Source organism: Mustela nigripes, chromosome 18, assembly GCF_022355385.1.
Source record: "Mustela nigripes isolate SB6536 chromosome 18, MUSNIG.SB6536, whole genome shotgun sequence".
NCBI classification, from domain to species: Eukaryota; Metazoa; Chordata; class Mammalia; order Carnivora; family Mustelidae; genus Mustela; species Mustela nigripes.
The window spans coordinates 488,501-511,846 of NC_081574.1; the positions used below are offsets into that span (position 1 = coordinate 488,501).

General features: G+C 52.9%; 1 protein-coding gene across 2 annotated transcripts in view; it reads right to left on the reverse strand.

Moving 5' to 3' along the window:
- ERICH1 (glutamate rich 1) overlaps positions 1-23,346 on the reverse strand; it is a 56,581-nt gene that overhangs the window by 23,203 nt on the left and 10,032 nt on the right. Inside the window, exons 2-3 of one of the 2 annotated variants that reach the window (XM_059384405.1) lie at positions 15,678-15,809; positions 13,653-13,805 (exon numbers count right to left, since the gene is read on the reverse strand). In XM_059384405.1, the coding sequence (XP_059240388.1) occupies positions 13,653-13,805; positions 15,678-15,809 (285 nt within the window). Of the gene's footprint in view, positions 1-13,652; positions 13,806-15,677; positions 15,810-23,346 lie in introns of those variants that run through there. The other variant, XM_059384399.1, reaches the window with a different exon arrangement.

A 23,346-nucleotide genomic window follows, 5' to 3' on the forward strand; every position in this document is an offset into this window, starting at 1 on the left:
GCCCCCCCCCCCCCCCCCGCCAGCTCCGTGCCGTTGCCAAAGTCGCCACTGTGCGTGCACACGGAGCAAAAGTGTGTCCCTGCTACGTTCTGAGTAAGTTCTCCTCGCTGTCCTGACAGCACGACGCCACACCTGTGAACCCCGGCACAACCGTGACCTGAGTGCGGAGCCGAGGCCACTCCTCATGAAACGGTGACACCAGACTGCCCTCTGGTGCCCCCGTCGGTGTGTCGAAGGCCCCTCCTCGGTCATGCAGGATTAACTGAGCACGGTCTTGTGCTATTTTGTCCGAAGCACGTCGGCCGTGGGACCCGCCAAGTGCAGCCGACAGACCGAGGCCGAGTCACAAGGTCTGTGAGCAGCTGCTCTCAGGAACTACAAACGCTCAAAAGTGACAGCTCCTCATGGAACTACGTTTTTTTTTTTTTTTTTTAATTTCCCAGGTCCGGTTAAAAAAAGAAATACACAAATTTCCCCTCATGGTTCACATGTGCCTGCCTTCCTTCACGTGGAGAAAAGGAACCATCGGCTGTGCTACCGTCTCATCACCTCAGAGCAGAGCCGCCTGGGGAGCAACGGCAGGTGCGCTGCGCCCACAGCTGCTCACGCTGAGTCCTCCGGGGTCCTCAAGAGCAGCACCCTCCTCCAAGCTCTGGGGTCCTCGAGAGCAGCGCCCTCCTCCAAGCTCCCCCGGCCTCGCCACCGGCCGCTCTCAGCCTCTGAGGCTGATCTCCCGTGCTGCCTGCTGAGTGTGAGCGCGCTGCCGATCTGCTGTTTGAGAGGGACCACAGGGACGCCACGAAACCATCAGTGCCACACAGCGTTCCACGTGGGCAGACACGGTGTGTGCACTCTGCAAGGAAAATGGTGCACACTCAGTGCCTCACACTGTCCCACGCGGGCAGGTGTGTGTGTGTGTGTGTGTGCAAGGAAATGACAACACTACGGTACTGTAAGCCCACACCCAGCATGCTAGCTGTCCTGCCTTGTATGGTGTGAGCATAGGTTGGGTTTTTTCCTACTGCACTGTCCTGATTTCCAACTTTAAGGCAATGAGCAAATACTGTTTTTGTAATTTAAAAAAATGAACTTATTTTAAACTTGATGAAATTATAACATTTCCAAACATATGGGATGAGAGTAAATTCTACTTAAACAGGAATTTATACTCTTAAATGCGTCAGGAGAAAGCTATAAACCAATGATGGAAACACCTGAAGAAGCCAGAAAAACAAGAGCAAATGAAACACAGTGAAAGTAGAAGAAATGCACACAAGGGCAGAAAAGACAGAGAAAATGGTGCAGCAGAGACAAATCAACCCTGAAGATGGAAAACGGATGAACAACCGGCAAGACAGGCCATGGAGGGGTAGGGGAAGTGCGAGCCACCGGAGGTGGTGGAGGCATGTGTACACAGGCTGACGGCCACTACAGGCCACTGTGGACAATTCCACGCAAATAAATGAGTCTGTATGAGATGCAGGATCCTGAAGAAAACACAACTTACCAAAATGGCAAAATGGACACATGAAGAAACGGAACCGCTTAGTCCCACGTCTCTCACAGAAATGGAATCTCCAGTTAAAAGAACTCAGGTCTAGGGCGCCTGGGTGGCTCAGTGGGTTAGGCCTCTGCCTTTGGCTCAGGTCATGACCTCAGGGTCCTGGGATCCAGCCCCGCATCGGGCTCTCTGCTTGGTGGGACGTCTACTTCCCCTTCTCCCTCTGCCTGCTGTTCTGCCTACTTACGTTCTCTATCTATCAAATAAATGAATAAAATCTTAAAAAAGAAAAACAAAAAAAACAACAAACTTCAGATCTAGGTCAATTCACCAGTGGCTTCTATTAAGCATTTAGGGAAAAGATCAATGCCCAGCTTACACGGGTGTTTCCAGAGAACAGACACGGGGAGCACTGTCCTCTCTCCAGACCCTGGTGGGGACCTTCTGAGATGGGACAGCAGCAGGTGATCCTGCCCATAAATGTCCACAGGTTCCAGGGATACAAAGTAGCTGATTTTAAAACCACACATGATAAAAACTCGTAGCAAAGCAGAAATGGTAGCAGAGAATTCTGACACAGGGCAGCCACAAAAAACCCACAGCGAACAAGGCACACGGGGCAACATCCTGGAAGCCTTTCCGAGGTTGGGGAAAGGCGTGCGACGCCCCCCGGGGGAGATCGGGAGATCCTGGAGGGGCAGAAAGGCGAGGCAGGGCGCACTGGAGTGGGGAGGGAAGGCAGAGTCAACCGGCAGGCGCCACAGCCACTCGTGCAAACACAGGACGTCTGCGAGACGGCACGGGATGGCCATGCCCGGGTGAGCACGCAGCCCTGCAGTGGGAGGGGCCCCACCCCAAGAAGGAAGCGCCCGGCACACGACCACATGGATCGGGGACCACAAGATAATGACAGCGAGTGAGGGACTGCAGACCGCGGTCCCGTGATGCTACGGGGCTGGAGCAGGTCCCCCCGCCCCGCACTACTCCCTGCCTGAGCCACAGTCCACACTCTGAGCTCCCTGAGTGAAGACCCTGAAACACCCAGACTTGGGGGGGTGCCCGCTGGGGGAACAGGTGGCCAGGGCCTGGGGGTGCTCCAGACACCCGCCCTGCAGTGTGTACATGAGGTTCCTCCCATGCTCAGGCCCGAACGCCACGGGATGGCCGCAGTATCTGACGCTTCCGGAAGACGAAGTACGGGGCACAGTGTCTTACGCGTGAGCTGACACAGAAGAACGGCATAGGCGACCTGCTACGAAGGTGGCGAGAACCCCACGGCCAGGCACACACATATGACCCCTGAGGAGAAAAGGTGCTGGTGAATAATTCTCACAAATGAGATGAAGGAAGAAGTGTCCTGGGGGGTGGGAGTCAAACCCACAAAACGCCACGCGGTTCTGGATGGCAGGCCGGGGTCGCAAGGGCGCAGCGGAGGGCAATGCAGCACCGTCCCAGGCACGTCTCCCACGCGACCCACACAGAGGCTTTGTCCCGGAGCCCGCCGGAGCAGAACCGCTCCCGGACACGTCCCCTCCGTCCGGGCACAAACACCCGTGGCGCGCGCACCTCCCACAGCCGGTGCTTTCCGCCAAGTGGCACCGGGTGCGCCCGCAGTCGGCGAAGGCCGGTGCACGGTAAGAGCTCCTCGACGAGAGCGCCCGGAAGTCTGGCGGCGCGGCCAGAACCTTACATGAGCCCGCGGCAGAGACCTTCTCGCCCAAGCTAGGAGCCCGCGGAAGAAATCAATGTGCAACTCCTGCATGGAATCCCGACGGCATCTGGCTCGGGATTTACATTTTTTTTTTTTAAGATTTTATTTATTTATTTGACAGACAGAGATCACAAGTAGGCAGAGAGGCAGTCAGAGAGAGGGAAGCAGGATCCCTGCTGAGCAGAGAGCCCGATGCGGGACTCGATCCCAGGACCCTGAGATCATGGCCTGAGCCGAAGGCAGAGGCTAAATCCACTGAGCCACCCAGGTGCCCCTGGGATTTACATTTTTGATGCAAAGGTCTAGGTAGAAAGTATTTCCTTCCGGGAAAAGAACCGGTGAAGCACAACAGCAATGATCTGGTTCTTTCCCCTCATCTCTTGGTCAGAAGAGAAGTAAAATATATATTTCAACTTAGAACCTTCAAAATGTTTTCATAATGTTTTATGTTCTAAATGGTTCATCATAGCCTCTGGCTGGGCCACTGCTGTCAGCCCGAGAAGGCTTGCGTGTGGCAAGTGGCGGCCCCTGAGCCCTCCCGAAGGAGCAGGGGACGCAGGTGGGACAGGCCATGAGGGGCACAGCCCGGCCCGGAGAGGACAGGCCAGTGCAGTCGACTGCAGGAAGCCCCGTCTGCTCGTGGCGACCGATGACATTTCTGTGGTGTTCGGGGCACCGCACATCCTTGGTCCTGCCACCCCCACCTTGAGCTTGATCCCTTGACCTGCCTCTTGTGCCCCGTCCTCAAGCAGTCACAGCTCTGCCTGTAGCCTGGCCTCCCCGGGCCCCACACGGCCTCGGTGAATGGGTCTTTCCTCAGGCGGCCCCTCACCCCTCGGACCAGACCAGGCTCTCGTCCATCCTCACTCGATGTCACGGGCTCTGGTCCCCACGACACCGGGCTGAGGGCAATGTCCAGGGCACGGCCGACATGCCCCAGCTTTCATTTCACTTCAGGGAGCTGTCACCTACACACAGTGGCCACTGCGGGCTACCCAGAGGCCAGGGGCCGTGACAGGCTCACCCTACGTCCAGGCCTTGAGCACGGGGTAGCAGGGATGGCTCGGGGCTGTGCTCCATCAGTCAGGGGCTGCCTCCTTCTCTGTGTCTCTGTCTCTCTGTCTGTCTTTGTCACAGTCCCTCTCAGTCTCTGTCTCTGTCTGTCTCTCTCAGTCTCTGCATCTCTCTCTGTCTCTCTCCATCTCTGTCTCAGGACCCTCGCCCTGTCCCCAGGCAGTAATCTCACAAGGGCGCGCTGTCTCCACTGCGAACCCGTGAGCAGCTTGGGTCGGCAGCCATCTGCGGGGTGGGCTGGACGGACGGACAAGGCAGGTGGAAAACGAAACCGGTGTGATGATGGGAAGCTCCTGCTTTGCCTGGAGCTGTGTCTTTCTCTTCCATCCTGCAAGCTCCCTGCCCTTCGAAAACAAGGTTCTTCCACATTGGAAGGTACCTTAAATGCTGTTTTCTGTGACTTCTGCTACCCTGACCTTCCATCTCACAAGAGACGCTGGGCTGCAGCTCTGTGAAGGGACTTTGTCCAAACACGTGCTCCTCCACAGTCTAGAATGTTCCGTCTTCACGGGCCCAGGGCACACCTGCAATCTTGCCTTCTTCAAACCCTCACGCACAGTAAAAGCTATGGAAACATCTATATTAGGGAACCAGGGGCCTATTTATAGTCTGAGAAACACATTAATTTTGAAAAGCCGCCATCCCCAAAACATACCTTTCAGAAATGCTAATCTTAAAAATAATCACAATGTGTCCAAGTTACCTCAGCTACCGCTTGGCGCCTCCACGCTTTCCAAGGAGCCGCTGTGGTGGAAATAGTCAGGACCAAAATAGTCCCAGTCGAACCGGCTAAGTCCGGTCCTCACAGCGGCCCCATGCTGCATCAGAAAAAAGCTAAGTGTTTCATTTGTTTGTTTGTTTGTGACAGAGCGGCCCAGCGGGAGAGGGAACAGAAGCCGGAGTGGGAGAGGGAGAAGCAGGCTTCCCACGGAGCAGGGAGCCCAACGCGGGGCTTGATCCCAGGATCCTGGGGTCAAGAGCCGAGCTGAAGGCAGATGCCCAACAACCGAGCCACCCAGGTGCCCCCAAAAAGCTAAGTATTTGACAGAAAATGTGAGTTTCGTTCTAGACTCAAAGCTTAGGCTACGAATGCATGTGGTGATGACCCTTCAGGCCTCAATGCTGTCCTGGTGCTAAGCGTGAAGCCGTAAGTTCACAGTCAGCGTCGATCTAACCCGTACACGACAGCCCTTGTGAAAATAGGAAGACACGGGGTGCTTCGATGGACTTTCTCTTGTTTTTAAAGATTTTTTTTTTAATTTTATTTATTTATTTGACAGAGAGAAATCACAAGTAGATGTAGAGGCAGGCAGAGAGAGGAGGAAGCAGGCTCCCCGCTGAGCAGAGAGCCCGATGCGGGACTCGATCCCAGGACCCTGAGATCATGACCTGAGCCGAAGGCAGCGGCTTAACCCACTGAGCCACCCAGGTGCCCCTAAAGATTTTTTATTTATTTGAGAGAGAGTGACAGAGGGGAGGGAGAAGCAGACTCCCGGTGGGGTGGGACTCGATCCCAGGACGAGGAGATTGTGACCTGAGCCCCCTGGTGTCCCTGGAACTGCCTCAAATTCAGGACAGTATTGGCCAGTGACAGGCGCCGACTGCACACATTCAGCAAGGGGAGAAAGGGCTGTGGGTGGGGAGACGTGTCCCTGTTTCACTGGGATGTGGCTGCTTGGCTCCTGGGCCGGCCCTCCCGCACCAGGGACTGTGAGGATGGGGACACGGGAGAGCCAGGCCAGGGCCGGCCTGCAGCCCAGCCTGCACAGAGGGCAGCGGAGGCTGCACCTTTGAAAAACGGATTTGCTCGCTCTTCTGCTCAGCTGGCTCTGGAAAAGAGAGCAAGACGGGGCAGCGGCCGCGACAGGTGTGTCTGAGCTTTGCTTCAGCTCCAAGGGGTAATTAGGGTTTTAATTCCAAATAACATCGGAAGAACACACGGGACCTTCATGCCATGGAAAAGAGCGCGTGGTTTCACACTACAATTGGGGGGCCCAGGGCGGCTCCACGGTCAAGTGTCGGACTATGGATTTCCACTCCAGGGGTGACCTCAGGGTCACGGGACAGGGCTCCGCGCTCCGCAGGGGGCAGGCTTGAGATCCAGGCTCTCTCCGACTCTTCCTTTCAAGACCAAAGCCACGACACCACAGTCCAGATAATAAACTCTTCCTCTGTCAGGCTGTGTACCCGGCGGCTGTCAGGTCACTTGGCTCTGAGAAGCACTTCGCACAGTGGCTCTGAGCTGTTGCCACACGAAGGTGACGAACACGTGGTCAGCGAGCGAGACTAGTCTCCAGCCTCATCACTTCCCGCCTTCACTTCTGAAACAGGTTTGATGTTGAAGTCACCACCCAGTTCTCTATGTTAGTTTGAATAAGCTTGGATTCTATGTTTTTGGAAAATAAAACTTAAGTCTTGAAAACGGAGAGACAGGCGCTTAGAGAATAATTGGATGGCGCGCCACCCCGAGAACACTCAGATATGGCTTCTCAAAACAATCCGTCCTTAGAGTAATTCTCAGCGATACCTTCCAATCAAATGACCATAAAACTGGTGAAAGCTTTGAATTAATAACATAAGTGGCTTAATATATGCCAATAAAATCCCAAATCCATTTGATAAAATGTTAAAACCACGACACAACGCATGAAAGTTCGATTAGGTGAAGAGGAATTTCTTCTAGAGAATGTGCAAACCAGGAAAGGAACGAAAACTGAGAGTAAAGGACACTGAAGTTCTTCAATGGATACAGAGCTAGAGGAGTACACGGAGTCACTATGTCCTCCAGGGACGAGGAAGTCACAGGCCGAGTGGACTCGCTGTGTGCTGGGCGGGTGCGTCCGTGTCCCAGACTCCCTGAGCTGGAGGTGTGGGGACACTGGGCGCCTGTGCCTCGCCTCTCACCTCCCAAGATGTGGAGCAAGGACGGTGCTGGGCCGGCCGCTGGGCACTGCGCGTGGACGGCCAGTGTGGACGCACCAACCCTCTCCCACCACGGCCCCGCGCTGCGTGGTGGAGGCAGCCTCACACACGGTGCACGGTCCACCCTGTCCTCCAGCCTCACACACGGTGCACGGTCCACCCTGTCCTCCAGCCTCACACACGGTGCACGGTCCACCCTGTCCTCCAGACCCATGGCACCGGCGGCTTCGCACGGTTACTCAAGGTGCCCAAGCACACATTTTCCTTGTGTGAACCTGTTCTCTGCAGACAGGACAGGCCGACCGCTAGCCAGATGCCAAGGGTGCTCTCTGGTCCCAGATCACGTGCTGCTGGACTGCCTACCTCCTGCCCTGGGACATCTGGCACGGCCACCAGGGGCTTAGTGACTGTTGCCCAAAGGATAACCTCTTGATTCAACCTAGCTTGACCCACATGTGGTTCAACCCTGCTCTTGAAGAACAGCAACGTGTGTCAGTAATGAGATCTGATACGCAGGCAGCACAGTCAACATGAAGATCCACATGTGTAAGTGCTAACACTTCAGAACAACCTGTAGACCACGCATGTGCCTTGAGCAATGTCTACACACAAACGAACGTAACCAGGTGTAGCAGCAGGACAGAACACAGCCGTGTGGCTGGGTTATACGCAGAACTCCTAGTAACGTAAAATAACTTACAAAAATATGCTGAAATGATAAACCTGACCCTTTACAACACTTTTCACACGAACATGCCAGACCTTCTTAGGATTCTTCATTCCTAAAACTAACTTGTTCCTGTTTACGCCTTTGCTTCCTGCCAAGCCCAGCTCAGACCTGCTTCCTTCGTCCCCAGGGCTCTCCTTCCCCAGAAACTCGCAACAGTGTAGGAACAGAAGACCTGTCATCAGCTTTGTGACTCACCGGTGAGCTCTGAGGGCTGCGTTTCAGCCCCTTCTGTTTCTCCGATGTTTGACATACTAGGTTCTCAGTAAAGAGCTGGTGTTTCAGATCCAGCCACGAGACTGTGCAGAGCTCCTCATGCTCTGACGTCTACAGCAAATGTTGCTAATTCCTCTTCTCCACAAATGGGCACCAACTGTCTTTTGGAACCAGAAATACAGCGACATGTGGTCCACTTAGACTGCAGGATCCTCAGAGTGCCTCCTTGTCAGCCACACAACCAGAAAGACACCCTCTTAATGCAGGGATTCTGTCTCCCTATCGGACTGATTGGGATGAATGTGGAGGAGATCTGAGTTCCCTGTTTCCTAATGGGGTTCCTTGGGTTACCAGAAAGCTCATGTAGGGTGCTGGATGGCTGGGACCCTGGTGGCTTTGGGAAGCTCTCAGAGATGTCACCAGAGACGAGGTGGCCTGGGGGACGCTGGCTGTGAGGCCTCCCTCATGAGGTGTGCCAGCCGGAAGTAGAGACCCACCACTGGCTCATGCATGGACACCTACTGCTTCACAATGACTGGTTTGGGGCAAACTTGTGTTCTTAGAGGCTCTGAGGATGCGGAGATTCAGAACGGAATGTGTGGGAATGCAGTGGGATTTACGCACAGAATTCATGGAGTTCTGGCACTACCTCATTATTTCGGGGTACAGCAGAGGCTTAGTAGAATTCATTCCACATTACTGTTCTCGTACAGTGTCCACAGCTGACCGCAGGAACCACACACCCCTGTCCCATGTTTACAGTATTTTTCATTTCCTATTTCTTAGATAATTTACAAGAAGATGTAAATTGCCCTGCAGAAGAGTTTGTGAAATCCCACATGAAACCAGGGGTCTCCGGTAACCCACTTTGTGTCCGTGTGACGACGGGAGAATGGGTCGCATGGAGTCCCAGAGTGTGGAGTCTGGAGGGTCTCACTAGCCACAGTGAGAGAATGTGGTCTGTACACCTGTCAGCTCCCTGACGCCTTCGGAAAGCACCACAAGACACTCCTGTCTCTCCGGCCGACTTTGGTCAGGCCAGGCCGTGTGGACACGGCGGGGAAAGCAGACTCGGATGTGGGCCGCTGTCTGTCCACAGTGACTGTGGGCAGAGTGACGCGTAGCCCTGCTGGGCTTGGCCCATCTCATCTTGGCCTCCGTGCTCCTGGGAACACACTGTCTGCTGGACAGCCTGCTTCCCCCAATCAGTGTCAAGTTTGCTTGCCACACCCCCTCACTGGCCAGCGAGCCTGCAGAGTGCGTCGCTGACTCACTGCGAGACCGGGGGTGGGGTGGTGCTCAGAGATGCGGTGTTAGAATTAATTTCATGAATCTTCTTTACCCATTATCACTTTTCAGGACAATTAGTTCAAGGAAATCTAAATGCACCCACCCGTAAAACTGGGAAAGAATTCAGAAAACCGTCTATTCAAACCCCTGGTTATACAGATGAGAAAAACGCAACCCAAGCAGGTCAGGAGCCCGGCAGACCAGGTGGTTCAGACACAGTACGCCCTCAGGTCTCAGACCCCGCACACTCCTCCTCCGCTCCTCCTGGCCCCTCCCACCGCTCGCCGCCCAGTGATGCTCTTTCTTGTGCGGTGCCGCTGATGGAGGCCTGTCACAAAACCTCGGAGCACAGCCAGGCACGGGGACTGCAGTCAGGCGAGACCACGCACCTGCAGGGCTCTGAACCCGAGTGTGGCACGGACGTTCCTCGTGTGGCCCGGTGCGCTGACAGCTGGCGGCGGCCTACTCAGGTGCCATTGTGGACGTGCGGCCCCGAAGCCTGCAGCTCAGGGTGCCCGGTCCTCCCTGGGAACACCTCGGCATGTGCTGTGGGCTGCAACCTTAGCATTTCATGGGAATCCTGGGCAGGGGTGCTTCTCAGTAGTATTGCCACACGTGCCGCACGAGCCCCTCCCTCCACGGCATCCCTCCCCAGCTCTCCGCGGCGGCCAACCCACACGTGACGCATCATGCGGCTAAAACCCGACCCTCGGCTCACCTCCGTATTTCTCCCAACTGCTACGACCACTTGCCCAGGCTCTGGTTCCAGGGCTCGGCCTTCTGTTCTCAGATTCCACATACATGAAACCATGTATTTAACTTTCCCCTCAGACTCTCCATTCAGCACAACGCCCGGGAAGCCCATCAACATGGTTGCGAATGCAGGACCCCTCCCTTCCTCATGGCTGAACCATGTCCTGCTGGACGCATGTCATACGGTCTTTCGTGGACACGCAGGGCTGCTTCGGTGTCTCGGCGATTGTCAGTAACGCACCGGGAACGTGGAGGCAGGCATCGGCCTGAGGTCCCGATTCCATTCCCTGTGGTTACGGGCCTGGCGGTGAAGAGCTGGGTCATATGGAAGTTCTTCTCAAATTGTTTGAGGAACCTCCACGCTGTTTTGCAGAGCGGCCGCACCAGCCTGCATTCCCACCAGCAGTGCAGGAGGCTCCCCTTGCTCCGCAGCCTCGCCAGCATCTGTTGTTTCCTGACTGGTTCATTTTAGCTGTTCTGACTGGTGTGAGGTGGCATCTCGTTGTGGTTTTGATTTGTATTTCCCTGATGCCGAGTGATGTGGAGCCCTGTTTCATGTGTCTGGTGGCCATCTGGATGTCCTCTTTGCGGAAATGTCTGTTCAGGTCTTCAGCTCATCTTCCAATCAGACGGTTTTCTGGCTACTGTTCTATGAATTATTTTTGTATTTGGAACATTAACCCCTTATTGGATATATACTCTGCAAATATTCTTCCATTCAGTAGGTTGCCTTTTAGTTTTGCTAGTTCCTTCACTGTGCAAAACCTTTGGTTTGGTAAAGGTTTTATTTATTTATTTGACAGACAGAGATCACAAGGAGGCAGAGAGGCAGGCAGAGAGAGATGGGGAAGCAGGCTCCCCACTGAGCAGAGAGCCCGATGCGGGGCTCGATCCCAGGACCCTGAGATCATGACCTGAGCCGAAGGCAGAGCCTTAACCCACTGAGCCACCCAGGCGCCCAACCAGTAGGTTATTTTATTTTTGCTCTTATTTGACTCTGCTTTTGGTGTCAAATTTTAAAAATCACTCACAAGAACTACGTCAAAGGGCTTTTCTTCCATGTTTTCTTCTAGCATTGTTATGGTTTTGGTCTCCCATTTAGGACTTTCATCCATTTCGAGTTTGTTTGTGTGTAGATAAAAGAGTGGCCCAGAGTCATTGCTCTGCGTGTAGCTGTTCAGTTATCCCAGCTGTATTCTGAAGACACTGCTCCTTCCCATTCCATATTCTTACCTCCTTTGTCCAAGATTCATCAACCCTATGGCTGGGCTTATTTCCAGGCGCACATGTCTGGGTTGTTACCCCCACTAGGCAGGCAAGGAAAGTGAGTCCAGAGGGGAGAGAAAGATGACAGAGACGTCACTGGGCAGACACTGGTGGGCAGAGCACAGACATGAGGAAGGAATCCCAGGTTGGGCCAGAGGGGCCTCGTGGGGCATGTCTCAAAGGACACTGTGGACTGCTGCAGGTCCCAGTGAGGAAGGTGTGCCCAGCAAGCCTTCACCGTGGGTCGGGGCAGGACCTGTGTGAGGCTCTCTCCGACGGCACAGCGATTGATGCCGCTTCCTGGTCTGCACACCCCCATCTGGCACGTGCTCAGGCTTCGGGCTGCCGCTCACCCTCACCCCTGCACACCCTCCGCGCGGAGCGTCGTGCAAGGGCCTTTCTGAACGCTCGCTCACACTGGAGACCACTGGTAGGAGGCCTGGGAACACTCCTCCAGCGTTACCGCCTCCAGTGCCCTGCAGTGGCCCACTTCCTGGGCTGACAAGAAGGGACCATTTGATAAACAGTAAACAGAGTGGATGGGAACAGAGAGGGGTTCTGAGAGCGGGAAAGGGAAAGACTCGGACTTCCCCGCCGCGATCTGATGGGTGAGCTAATCGAAGCTCTTCTGGAAAAGCGGGCAGCATTTCCAGCAGCACTGAGTTAGGAAACCGAGCTCACAGGGCCTCCAGAAAGAATCATGTCCTCAAGCCCAGACCCTGGCCAGTGAGGAGGCCGGACTCGGCCAGCTGTGGAGAGAGCACCATGGCAGCCACGCAGGGTCCCGAGGCAGAATGGTCGGAGCACGGTGCATAAGACTGAGCTCAGGGCTGGACCTGCCCACGCTCCCCTCAGAGGGTGACGGGCCGGGGATGCAGTGCCATCACCCCCATCTCCCCCGGGCCCTTCCCCAGTTACAGACTCTGGGAAAGGAAGACCCACGCCCCCAACAGGTAACAGAGGACGAGACAACAGAAAGACTGCCCAACAAGTCGCAGACATGTATCCTGTAACGATGTTGCAGTCAACGTCACCCAACACACTAGGGAATTTGCCAGGTAACCGTGCATCGCATCGCCAGTAGGCAGGCAGCCCCCCGGTCTTCACGGTTCCGCTCGCAGCCGTGGGCCACTGTCGGGCCAGGCACAGCACAGGGCCAGCTGGCCTGTGTGGGGGCAGCTTTTGGGTGGGACACACTCGCCCAATTGTGCCAACATCTCTCTACCTCCTGTGAGCGCGTCACTCCAGCTCAGGGCCTACGGTCACAGGACAGATGTGAGCGTTTGACCTGGGGGTTCCGGACGCAGCCGGGCCCTCGCTGGCCTCATCAGCAGTGCTAACCATGCGCTGCTGCTGGGAAGCAGAACAATGTCCCATGGCACAGCACTGAGTCCCCCATGTTCTTACTGAATACACTAAGTACCCGTAAAGTATGTTCACCAAAGTCACTGATCTTCAGAAGACTGTCATTAAAATTTCTCATTAAATAATTTATTCATCTAACAATTACATTCTAAAGATTTTTAACAGGGCTTGAAAGACGACTACATCACTCCTTCACCACCCCTTTCTGGCTTTGTGGTTTCTGATCCTTTTATTAGGGACTCGGGAAGATCAATGTACAAGGAAACCACATTTCCTTGACACTCAAGTTAATTAAGGTTTGGAGTACAGAGCTTCTTAGTTTATACTTGTTAGAAAACCATCTGGGCAAACTTTTACTTGACATCTCCCGATTCCTCTCTCTTCTGCTTTCATGTGATCCCAGTGCACACAGCAACGCAGGCTCTACCCTCCCTCATTCACAGGACATTCAACCATGAAAGCAAAATACTCTTTCGGTTCTTCCATAAAACAGATGCAAAAGAAGTTATGTCCATTGATTACAAAATTTGTACACAATCTCAGAAATTCTGAAAAAATTGGAAAATCAAGAAAAAAGGGTTCTACTTAAACCAAAACAAGTACCTTTAACACTGTGCTGTCTTTAATGGCAGACTTCTCCTAGTCCACAGACGATGGCAGCCCGGACCCGTTCTGGCGGGATCCCCTCACACCCTAGTCTGTCTGCCCGTCATTCTTCACGGACTGCAAGACACGCTGAGCCCAGCGTGGGGCTGTCTGCGGACATGCTCACCTGACCCTCCCACCGTGCGTCTGTGCAAGTGGGAGACCACGCAGCCACACCTCACCTGGGAGCTGGCACCCTCCTCCCGAGTCATCACTGCCAGACGTGTCCTCGGAGGCTGGGCTGCCCTGCGGCTCTGGTGGAGCAGGGACGTACCCCTCAGGAGGCAAACTTGCCGTGTAGAGTCGCCTTCGAGGTGGGACCTGGGTGTCCTCATCTGCAGGAGACAAGGGGACAGTGAAAATGGCATCATGTGACCGGACACTTGCTGCCCTGGCACCCTTCCCCAACCTCCGCCCCGAAGACATGAGACCTAACAGCTCGTGAGACCCAACAGCTTGTGAGACCCAGGCTTGCCGTTGGCACAGGGCCAACAGGCCAAGCGCCCTGTCAGAGTTGCACCAGCTCTATGTCCAGCCAGGAGAAAGGAACCGTCTGTAATTATTTAGCCTTTGGATTTTTACAAAATGATAGAAAAATTTAAGTCATGAGTAGGAAGCAGACAAAAGTCTATTCCACATAGCATACCTCTCATCACTGCCCTGTGAATCTCTTAACGTTTTGGTGCATAATCTGGAACCTCCTTTCCATGTGTGCTAACAACCCGCAGATGTTGTGTATACACACATCTTAAAGCGATCATTCTTCCCATATTTTATTATTATACGTCTGTACATTACATAAATAATATCACTCAAAACTGAGTGCATGACAGAATAGTGTGTTAAAATACATTTACATCTACGCAGTTCTTTAATGGCTACGTAATATTCCATGTGTCTGGCAAATTATAATGTAATTATAATTTAACCATTGTCCCAAATCTCACGCGTGGAGGTTGATCCACAAACAGCTGCTGACTGTCCTTGTCGAAGCTAACTTTGCACACTTGACCACTGAGTTCTTCAGAGAAATCCCTGCTGACGGGACTGTCTGAAGGGTAAGTTCCTCTCGCTGGCTTTTGAGACGCACGCTCTAGAAGGGGAACTATAGGATCGCCTTCTCCCACGCTCTTTCCAACACTGGGTGGCATCAGTCTTTTTTTGTGTGTGTGTGTGTCAGATAGAGAGAGAGAGAATGAGCGCACACACCCACAAGTAAGGGGAGAGGCAGGCTTCCACGGAGCAGGGAGCCTGATCTGTGGCTCGATCCCGGGACCCTGGGAACGTGATCTGAGTGGAAGACAGATGGCAGGTCTTGAGCCACAGCACCAGTGGCTGGGACACACTCACCCAGTTATGCCAACTGGGCTGCCTGGCCACAGCGGACCTGAGGTGACCATGCCTGCGAGGGGGGCGGGCCCACCACCAGGAGCTGGCAGAGATGTTCACGGGCCCAGGACAGGCTTCAGCCACACAGCGGAAGGATCACCCGGACAGCGGGTGCAGACCTGGACCTGTGCCGTGCATGCTACTGCTGGTCGCGGGAACTCCTGCCTGACGACTTGTAGGACGTGGAATATGTGCCCACATACCAATCAATTACAGCTTGGTAGTAAGTTTGGAAATCAGGAAGTAAGACTCTTCACGCTTTGCTCTTTTTTAAGCCTGTTTGAGCTGTCAGGGTCTCTTGCAATTCCACTTGAATCTTAGGATCAGCTTCTGCACTTCTGGGGGGAAAGGCGATTGGATTTTGATACAAATTGCACTGAATGTGCAGAACACAAGGCTCCGCTGCAGACCCTCGTCCTGCTTGAGGAGCTCAGACAGACCTGTGCAAAGACCAGTGGGTGAGCGACGAAAGCAGGAGAGCTCTCCGGAGCCCGCGCAGCGCGGACGGCAGCCAGGCAGCGCCAGGACAAAGTGACAGTGGCAGAGGACAGACAAAGCCAGCGGGCTCACTGGTCGTCTCTGGGACCAGAGGAGGGTTTGTGAGTGAACTCAAGCACCTAGCAGAGTCCTGAACTGGTCTTTGACAGAGGGCCCAGCCCTGGCTCCTCTCCCCGAGCGCAGTGGACTGAAATGTGTGGGCACATGCATCCTGGAGCTCAGCACCCCCAGAGTCAGGCCAGAGCCTCCTGGTCCAGAGCATGCTGTCACCAGGAAACCGATGGTGACGCCCCCCCCCCCCCCCACCGCAAGCCCCTCACCTGTCAAACTGGGGACCTCCTCAGTGGCCACTGTCCCGGCTGGCTTGTCAGACGCTGGAGTCACAGGTGCCCTCTTTTCTTGGCTGCAGGGAACACGAGGGAAAAGCCTCTTCAGCACTTTCCCCACAAACACTACAGCCAGTTAACAAAGAGAAGAGAAGGAAGAATTATTCACGGCAATTTAAGTCACAGGCAGATTTTGTATGAAACAGAGACACAGCCTGACATTACCACCACAGAGAAATGGAAGACAGCCTAGCACTGTCTCCCCAAGGACCCCCAGCACTATCCTTAGGAGACCCTCAGGACTGTCCCCCAGAGGACCCCCAGCACCATCGCTCCAGGACCATCTATCAGAGGACTCCCCAGAACTGTCCCCCAAGGACCCCTAGGACCGTCCATCAGAGGACCCCCGGGACCATCCATCAGAGGACATCCCCAGCATGATCCTTCAAGGGCCCCTGCACTTCCCAACAGGGGCCCCCAGCTTGGCCCAGAGGACCCCCTCCCCACAGGCCTGGCAGCCTGGCATGCCCACAGGTGTGGACACAGGGGACAGGAGCCAGGCTGGGGAGAGAGGGCCGCAGGCCTGGATGGCGGGGAGTATGAACCCAGGGGTTTACTTGTGGGTTTCTAAGTGGTCTTTCTTCCCTCCAACATTCTTATCTCTCTGAGTTTCTCTGTAAAGTACCGACTATGAACCAGTTTTGAATTTGGGGTTCAGGCACCGGGTACGACATGTCCCCTGACAGGGCCGGTCCACGTGCAGTTCCCACAGCAGGCCCCAGGGCCAGGTGCGGCACCGGGAGACAGGCAGCACTGGCCGCTCGCTCCAGCACACCTGCACGGGCTCGCGGCTGCAGTCAGTAACACACGCTTGGCTTGCACACACTCGTGTTTAGTTTAGCCGGCATTCTGCTCTAACGGGGAAAAAAGCTGTCATAATGAATAAATATTTCTGTCCTGATGGAAGTATGGAAAGGGGCAGGCATGAATCTCAAAACAGCATCCTGGAAGAGGCGAGGGGAAAGGTTAATAGAATGAATTTGTAAATTTAGAAACCACTCAACAGAACAGGAGAGAGTCGCTCTAGGGTGACAGGCAGCCGAGCGGCAGAAACCAGAACGCCGGGAGCCAGCACTTGGGGACTCTCGATTCTTGGTGGGCGGTGCAGTGCCACCACAGCTGGGGGTGTGGGGACACTCCGCGTCCCAGTTTCACCCCACTACCAGGTGGCAGGCGTCCCGACTAGGAATAACGCCCATTGACCCGCTCTAGTCATAAGAACAGAATTTGGTTTGAAACTCCAAAGGGCTCCCTCCACAGTGATGACTCCTCAGAGAACCCACTGGAATGCAGCTGGTGGCTCCTTGGGGTGAAGGACAGTGGTCCATGCTAATGACATCAGCATTTAGGGTCACAGCAATACAAGATTCCTCATGCGCTCATATTGAGTTGAATGTTCTACAGCATCATCGGTACCAGGGGACCCAGTACAAAGTGTGTTTCTGACACCATCTGCTGAGGGGCAATGTTCCCACTGCCTTCTGTGGAACAGGTTCCAGGCAAGTGCCTGGGAGTGTCACCCAACTGGGACGGTGGGGACAAACAGCCCGTTTGCATGACGTTGACAAGAAACGTGTGGGGGTACTCAGCGACGTACGGGAGGGAAGTTTCCAGAGTTTCGGTGAGAAACGACAGTTATGGGTGGTTCTTACATGGCAGAGACCAATGTTCCATCCCACCCCTGCTGGGTAGGACACTGGGTTAAGGGGAGCTGAGCCCTAGCACTACCCACCATGAGATGGGCACAGTGAACGTGAATTCCTTTTCAACGCCATTACTGGGCTGAAATCTAACAGTTGAGTACAGAAAAGGGCGAGCAGGTTCCACTTTTAACGAAGGCATTAAGGGTGCAAGGGCGGCCCTCTCTCGTGCTACGCCTCAGAGGCCGGCGCCGGCGAGCAGCGTCCGGAGGGAAGCCGGGGGCGGGCTCCCACACGGGCTGGCTGGGCTATCTCCCAACTGTGGCAGACTGCCTTCGTGTTTCATTGCAAAACGCTCTTCTGAAAAAGAAATGGAAATACGAACTTTTTCTTGTGTAATATCCCACTCTGAAAAACATAAAAGATAAGACCAAGTATGTGGTATAGAAAAAGCATCCCATCGACATCAGGAATGGTTTCCTCTTAAAAAAAAGTTCAGTCTGATCACAAAGTAATGCGCATTCGCCTCAGTACTTGTATGCACAGTATACTTCACCTAAAATGGGGGCAACGCTCCACCCCTATTTCTATACATACACACTGTACACCTGGAGAGCTTGTGACGGTGAGGTAGAAATGTTCACTCATTCGTGATTCTCTAGGCAACTCTATCAAACTATATCAAAACCTCTGTCGTTATCCCTAGAAACCACTGTCCGGAAAAGCAGGACTCGGGGAGCACAAATAGAACGTGTGTGGAGCTGATCTGGGAGCGTGAGGAGGGAGATCAGCTCCAGAGCTGTCCTTTAAGGGTGGACGGCACCGGGAAGGAGTAAGACCCATGCGACCCACACTCCTGAAATGACACAGAAATAGGAGGGCCACCAAGTAGTGACATGTAACCTTAAACATGTTGAGGGGGGCGCCTGGTTGGCTCAGGGGGTTGAGCCTCTGCCTTCAGCCCAGGTCATGATGTCGGGGTCCTGGGAATGAGCCCGCGTCAGGCTCTCTGGTCAGCGGGGAGCCTGCTTCCTCCTCTCTCTGCCTGCTTCTCTGCCTGCTTGTGATCTCTGTCTCTGTCAAATAAATAAATAAGATCTAAAAAAAATAGTTAAAATGTTGAGAGGAAAACGCAGGAACAGGTTTACGACACACCTTTACAGAGTTTCCAGTGAACAGACACACAAGTGGAAAAGCGATGATGGAGAATAGATGTCGCTGGGATTTTCGAATCCTCATCTACATGAAAATTGCTATCAAAAACGGGACTGGGGGCGCCTGGGGGGCTCAGTCATTAAGCGTCTGCCTTCGGCTCAGGTCATGATCGCAGGGTGCTGGGATCGAGCCCCGCATCGGGCTCCCTGCTCGGCGGGGAGCCTGCTTCTCCCTCTCCCTCTCCCTCTGCTGGTGTTCCTTCCCTTGCTGTGTCTCTCAGTCAAATACATAAATAAATCAATAAAATCTTAAAAAAACCCCAAACCAAAAACAAAACCAGGACTGGAAAGCGATATTAATAGAAGCCCGGTGGCTGACTGACGGCGCCCACACCTCACCGATGCCTTAGCAGGGGCCAAGCTTCCCGGGCATGCGGGCAACGGACAGCAGGCGCCGTCCGCTCGGCGGGGACAGAGACGCCCTGCAGCGCCGCAGTCCCGGGCCACGTCGCCCCCGCGGCCACCCTCAGGAGGATGTGGCAGGTGCCGGCACGTTCGGTCAGAGTGGCCGGGGTGTCTGCACGCTTGCAACCGGGTACTCTGAACTCTCTCCAGGACAGCTGTGTCCGAACGGCCGCTGAGCACCTGCCGGCCCACACCCAGCTTCGTGGACAACGTCACTATGTCGCGTTTCGCGCTCCATCTCCGCGGCCAGGCCCTCGCCGCGGTCTGCGGTCCGGGGCGGGCCGGCAGCGGCGCTCTGGCGCGCGAGGAGGACCGGCCAGGACGACGCGCTCCTTAGCGAGCCGCGCGACCGAACCCTGAACGCAGGAGCGGCCAGCCGAGGCCGCGGCCGGAGCCCGCGAGCTTGCTCAAGGTTCCACGGACAGGGCCGCGGCGCCGGAGCAGGGCGGCGGGGCCGCGGCGGAACTCGGCGGTCCCAGGCCAGCCCGACGGCGTCCCGCGGCTCCCGGCGCCCGGCGGCTCCGCAGGACGGAAGGGCGCCCGGCGGGGCGCGGCTCTCGGACCCCAGACCCACCGTCCGGTCGGCGGCCGTGCGGAGACCCGGCCCGCCGCGACGGGAACGGAGCCCAGCGCGGGCGCCGCGCCCACCAGCGCGCGAGCAGGAGCCCGGCCGGAGCTCGAGACCGGCTCCCCCGAGGCACGGCGCTCCGGAGGCGGCGCGGGGCGGCCCCGCGGGCTCACAGAAGGACGGGGCGTCGGGGCGTCCGAGCGTCCGAGCGTCCGAGCGTCGCAGAGCTCGCCGGGGGCAGAGACGGAGCCGGGACTGCGCTCTCGGCCCGGGGTCACCTTCGGCTGGGGCCGAGGCGCGGTGAGGACACGGTGCTCGGACGCGGAGCCCACAGGATCCGGACCCCTTGGAAGAGCAGCGCGGCAGGAATCTGCTCCGAATGCGCTTGCGCGCCGGAGACAGAGGCGCCGGGTCACAGCCGGGGGAGCCCGGAGCCGGCCGGAGACCGGGGAGACCGGAGGGACGGACGGCGCATCCCCGACGGCGCACTGAGGAGCGGCCCCGAGCCCTCGGCTCCTCCAGCCGGAGACCGCGCGGCCGCCATCTTCGTTCCCGTCCTCCGGACTCTACGGAAAGCGCGCAGGGAACAAAAGCTCCCGAGCGCGAACCTGAGCGGATGACGTAGCCCCGCCCACGGGAAGGGCGGCGCAGTCCCGCCTCCCGCAAAGACATTTAAGAATCCCGGCAACGGGCCCCGCCCCCAGAAGATCAGCAAGAACATCCAGCCAAGACCAACTTCACCAATCCACAGGATCTGCAGAACTCCAGAGCCAAGGGAAAGCAACAAAGAGAATTCACAACTTATTTCCATGATCCTTTAGCCTTTTAAAGTTAAATTTTTTAAATTTTATTTTTTTCTTCTTCTATTTTTTTAATCTTTTCCTCTTTCCTCTCTTAACATTTTAACTATTTTATCTTATCAATACCTTTTTAAAAATCTTAAATTTTCATTGTCATAATCATATTTTATCCCTTCATTGTATTTAAACTTATTTTTAGTTTACATATAGGTTTTTTTTTCTTTAATATTTTGGGATATACTTCCCTCTAATAGAACATGGCATTGTTCTAATCTCCAGCCTGATCATATTCTCTCCTTTTTTTTTTTTCTTTTTCCAACCAACTTATCAATTCCTTCTTTAGAATATTTTTAAATTTTCATCTTTATAGTCATATTCCATCCCTTCATCATGTTTACTCTTATTTTTGCATATATATATGTATGTTTTCTTTCTTTAAAATTTTGGTAGGTAGTTTCTTCTCAGATATCAGAATACACCCAAAATCAAGTGGGTGTATTCTGGTATACTCACCAGTCTAATATATATATTTTTTTATTTTATTTTTTTTCCCACCTTTCTTCTCCCCACCCAGTTTTTGGTCTCTTCTGATTTGGTCACCATACATTTTTCTGGGATCTTTGACCCCTTTTAGTATTTTATTCTTTCATTCAAAAAAAAAGAACAAGAGGCAATATCGACGGCTAGGAACCTAATCAATATGGACATTGGTAATATGTCAGAACTAGAGTTGAGAATGACGCATTATCAAGGTGTTAGCTGGGATTGGGAAAGGCATGGAAGATATCAGAGAATCCTTTTCTCAAGAAATAAATTTTTTTTCTGGAGAAATAAAAGAACTAAAATCTAATGAAGTTAAAATAAAAATAGCTATTAATGAGGTGCAATAAAAAATGGAGGCTCTTACTGCTAGGATAAATGAGGCAGAAAAGAGAATTAGTGCTACAGAAGACCAAATGTCACAGAATAAAGAAGTTGAGCAAAAGAGAGACAAACAACTAGTGGACCATGAAGGGAAAGTTCGAGAGATAAGTGATACCATAAGATGAAACAATATTAAAATAATTGGGATTCCAGAAGAAGAGAGAGATGGGCAGAAGGTATATTGGAGTGAATTATAGTAGAAAATTCCCCTAATATGGCAAAGGAAACAAGCATCAAAATCCAGGAGGCACAGAGAACACCCTCAAATCAATAAAAATAGGTCCACACCCCGTCATCTAATAGTAAAATTTACAAGTCTTAGTGACAAAGAGAAAATCCTGAAAGCAGCTCGGGACACGAGGTCCGTAACATACAATGGTAGAAATATTAGACTGGTAGCAAATCTATCCACAGAGACCTGGCAGGCCAGAAAGAACCGGCATGATATAGTCAGAGCACTAAACTAGGAAAATATGCAGCCAAGAATACTATATCCAGCTAGACTGTCATAGAAAACAGAAGGAGAGATAAAAAGTTTCCAGGGAAAACAAAAATTGAAAGAATTTGCAAACAGCAAATGAGCTCTAAAGGAGATATTGAAAGGGGTCCCCTAAGCAAAGAGAGAGCCTAAAAGTAATAGCGCAGAAAGGAACAGAGGCAATATACAGTAACAGTCACCTTAGGCAATACAATGACACTAAATTCTTATCTTTCAATGGTTACCCTGAATGTAAATGGGCTAAATGCCCCAATGAAAAGACATAGGGTATCAGAATGGATAAAAAAACAAGACCCATCGATATACTATCTACAAGAAACTCATTTTAGACCCAAACACACCTCCAGATTTAAAGTGAGGATGTGGAAAACAATTTATCATTCTAATGAACATCAAAAGAAAGCTGGGTGGCAATCTTTATATCAGATAAAGTAGATTTTAAAACAAAGACTATAATAAGAGATGAGGAAGGACACTATATCATACTCAAAGGGTATGTCCAACAAGAAGATCTATTGATTTTAAATATCTATGCCCCTAACATGGGAGCAGCCAATTATATAAACCAATTAATAACAAAATCAGAGAAACACATCGACAATAATACAATAGTAATAATAGGGGACTTTAACACCCCCTCACTGAAATGGACTGATCATCCAAGCGGAAGATCAACAAGGAAATAAAGGCCTTAAATGACACACCAGACCAGATGGACAACACAGATAAATTCAGAACATTCCATCACAAAGCAACAGAATACACATTCCTCTCTAGTGCACATGGAACATTCTCCAGAATAGATCACATCCTGGGTCACAAATCACATCTTAACTGGTACCAAAAGATTGGGATCATTCCCTGCATATTTTCAGACCACAATGCTCTGAAGCTAGAACTCAATCACAAGAGTAAAGTTGGAAAGAACTCAAATACATAGAAGCTAAAGAGCATTCTACTAAAGAATGAATGGGTCAACCAGGAAATTAAAGAAGAATTGAAAAAATTCATGGAAACAAATGAAAATGAAAACACAACTGTTCAAAAATCTGTGGGACAGGGTCACCTGGGTGGCTCAGTGGTTAAGGCCTCTGCCTTCGGCTCAGGTCATGATCCCAGAGTCCTGGGATTGAGCCCCACATCGGGCTCTCTGCTCAGTGAGGAGCCTGCTTCCCCCTCTCTCTCTGCCTGCCTCTCTGCCTGCTTGTGATCTGTCTGTCAAAGAGATAAATAAAATCTTAAAAAAAAAAATCTGTGGGACACCACAAAGGCGGTTCTGAGAGGAAAGTATATAGCGATACAAGACTTTCTCAAGAAGCAAGAAAGGTCTCAGGTACATAACCTAACCCTACACCTAAAGGAGCTGGAGAAAGAACAGCAAAGAAAGCCTAAACCCAGCAGGAAAAGAGAAATCATAAAGATCAGAGCAGAAATCAATGAAATAGAAACCAAAAGAATAGTAGAACAGATCAATGAAACTAGGAGCTGGTTCTTTGAAAGAATTAGTAAGATTGATAAACCCCTGGCCAGACTTATCTAAAAGAAAAGAGAAA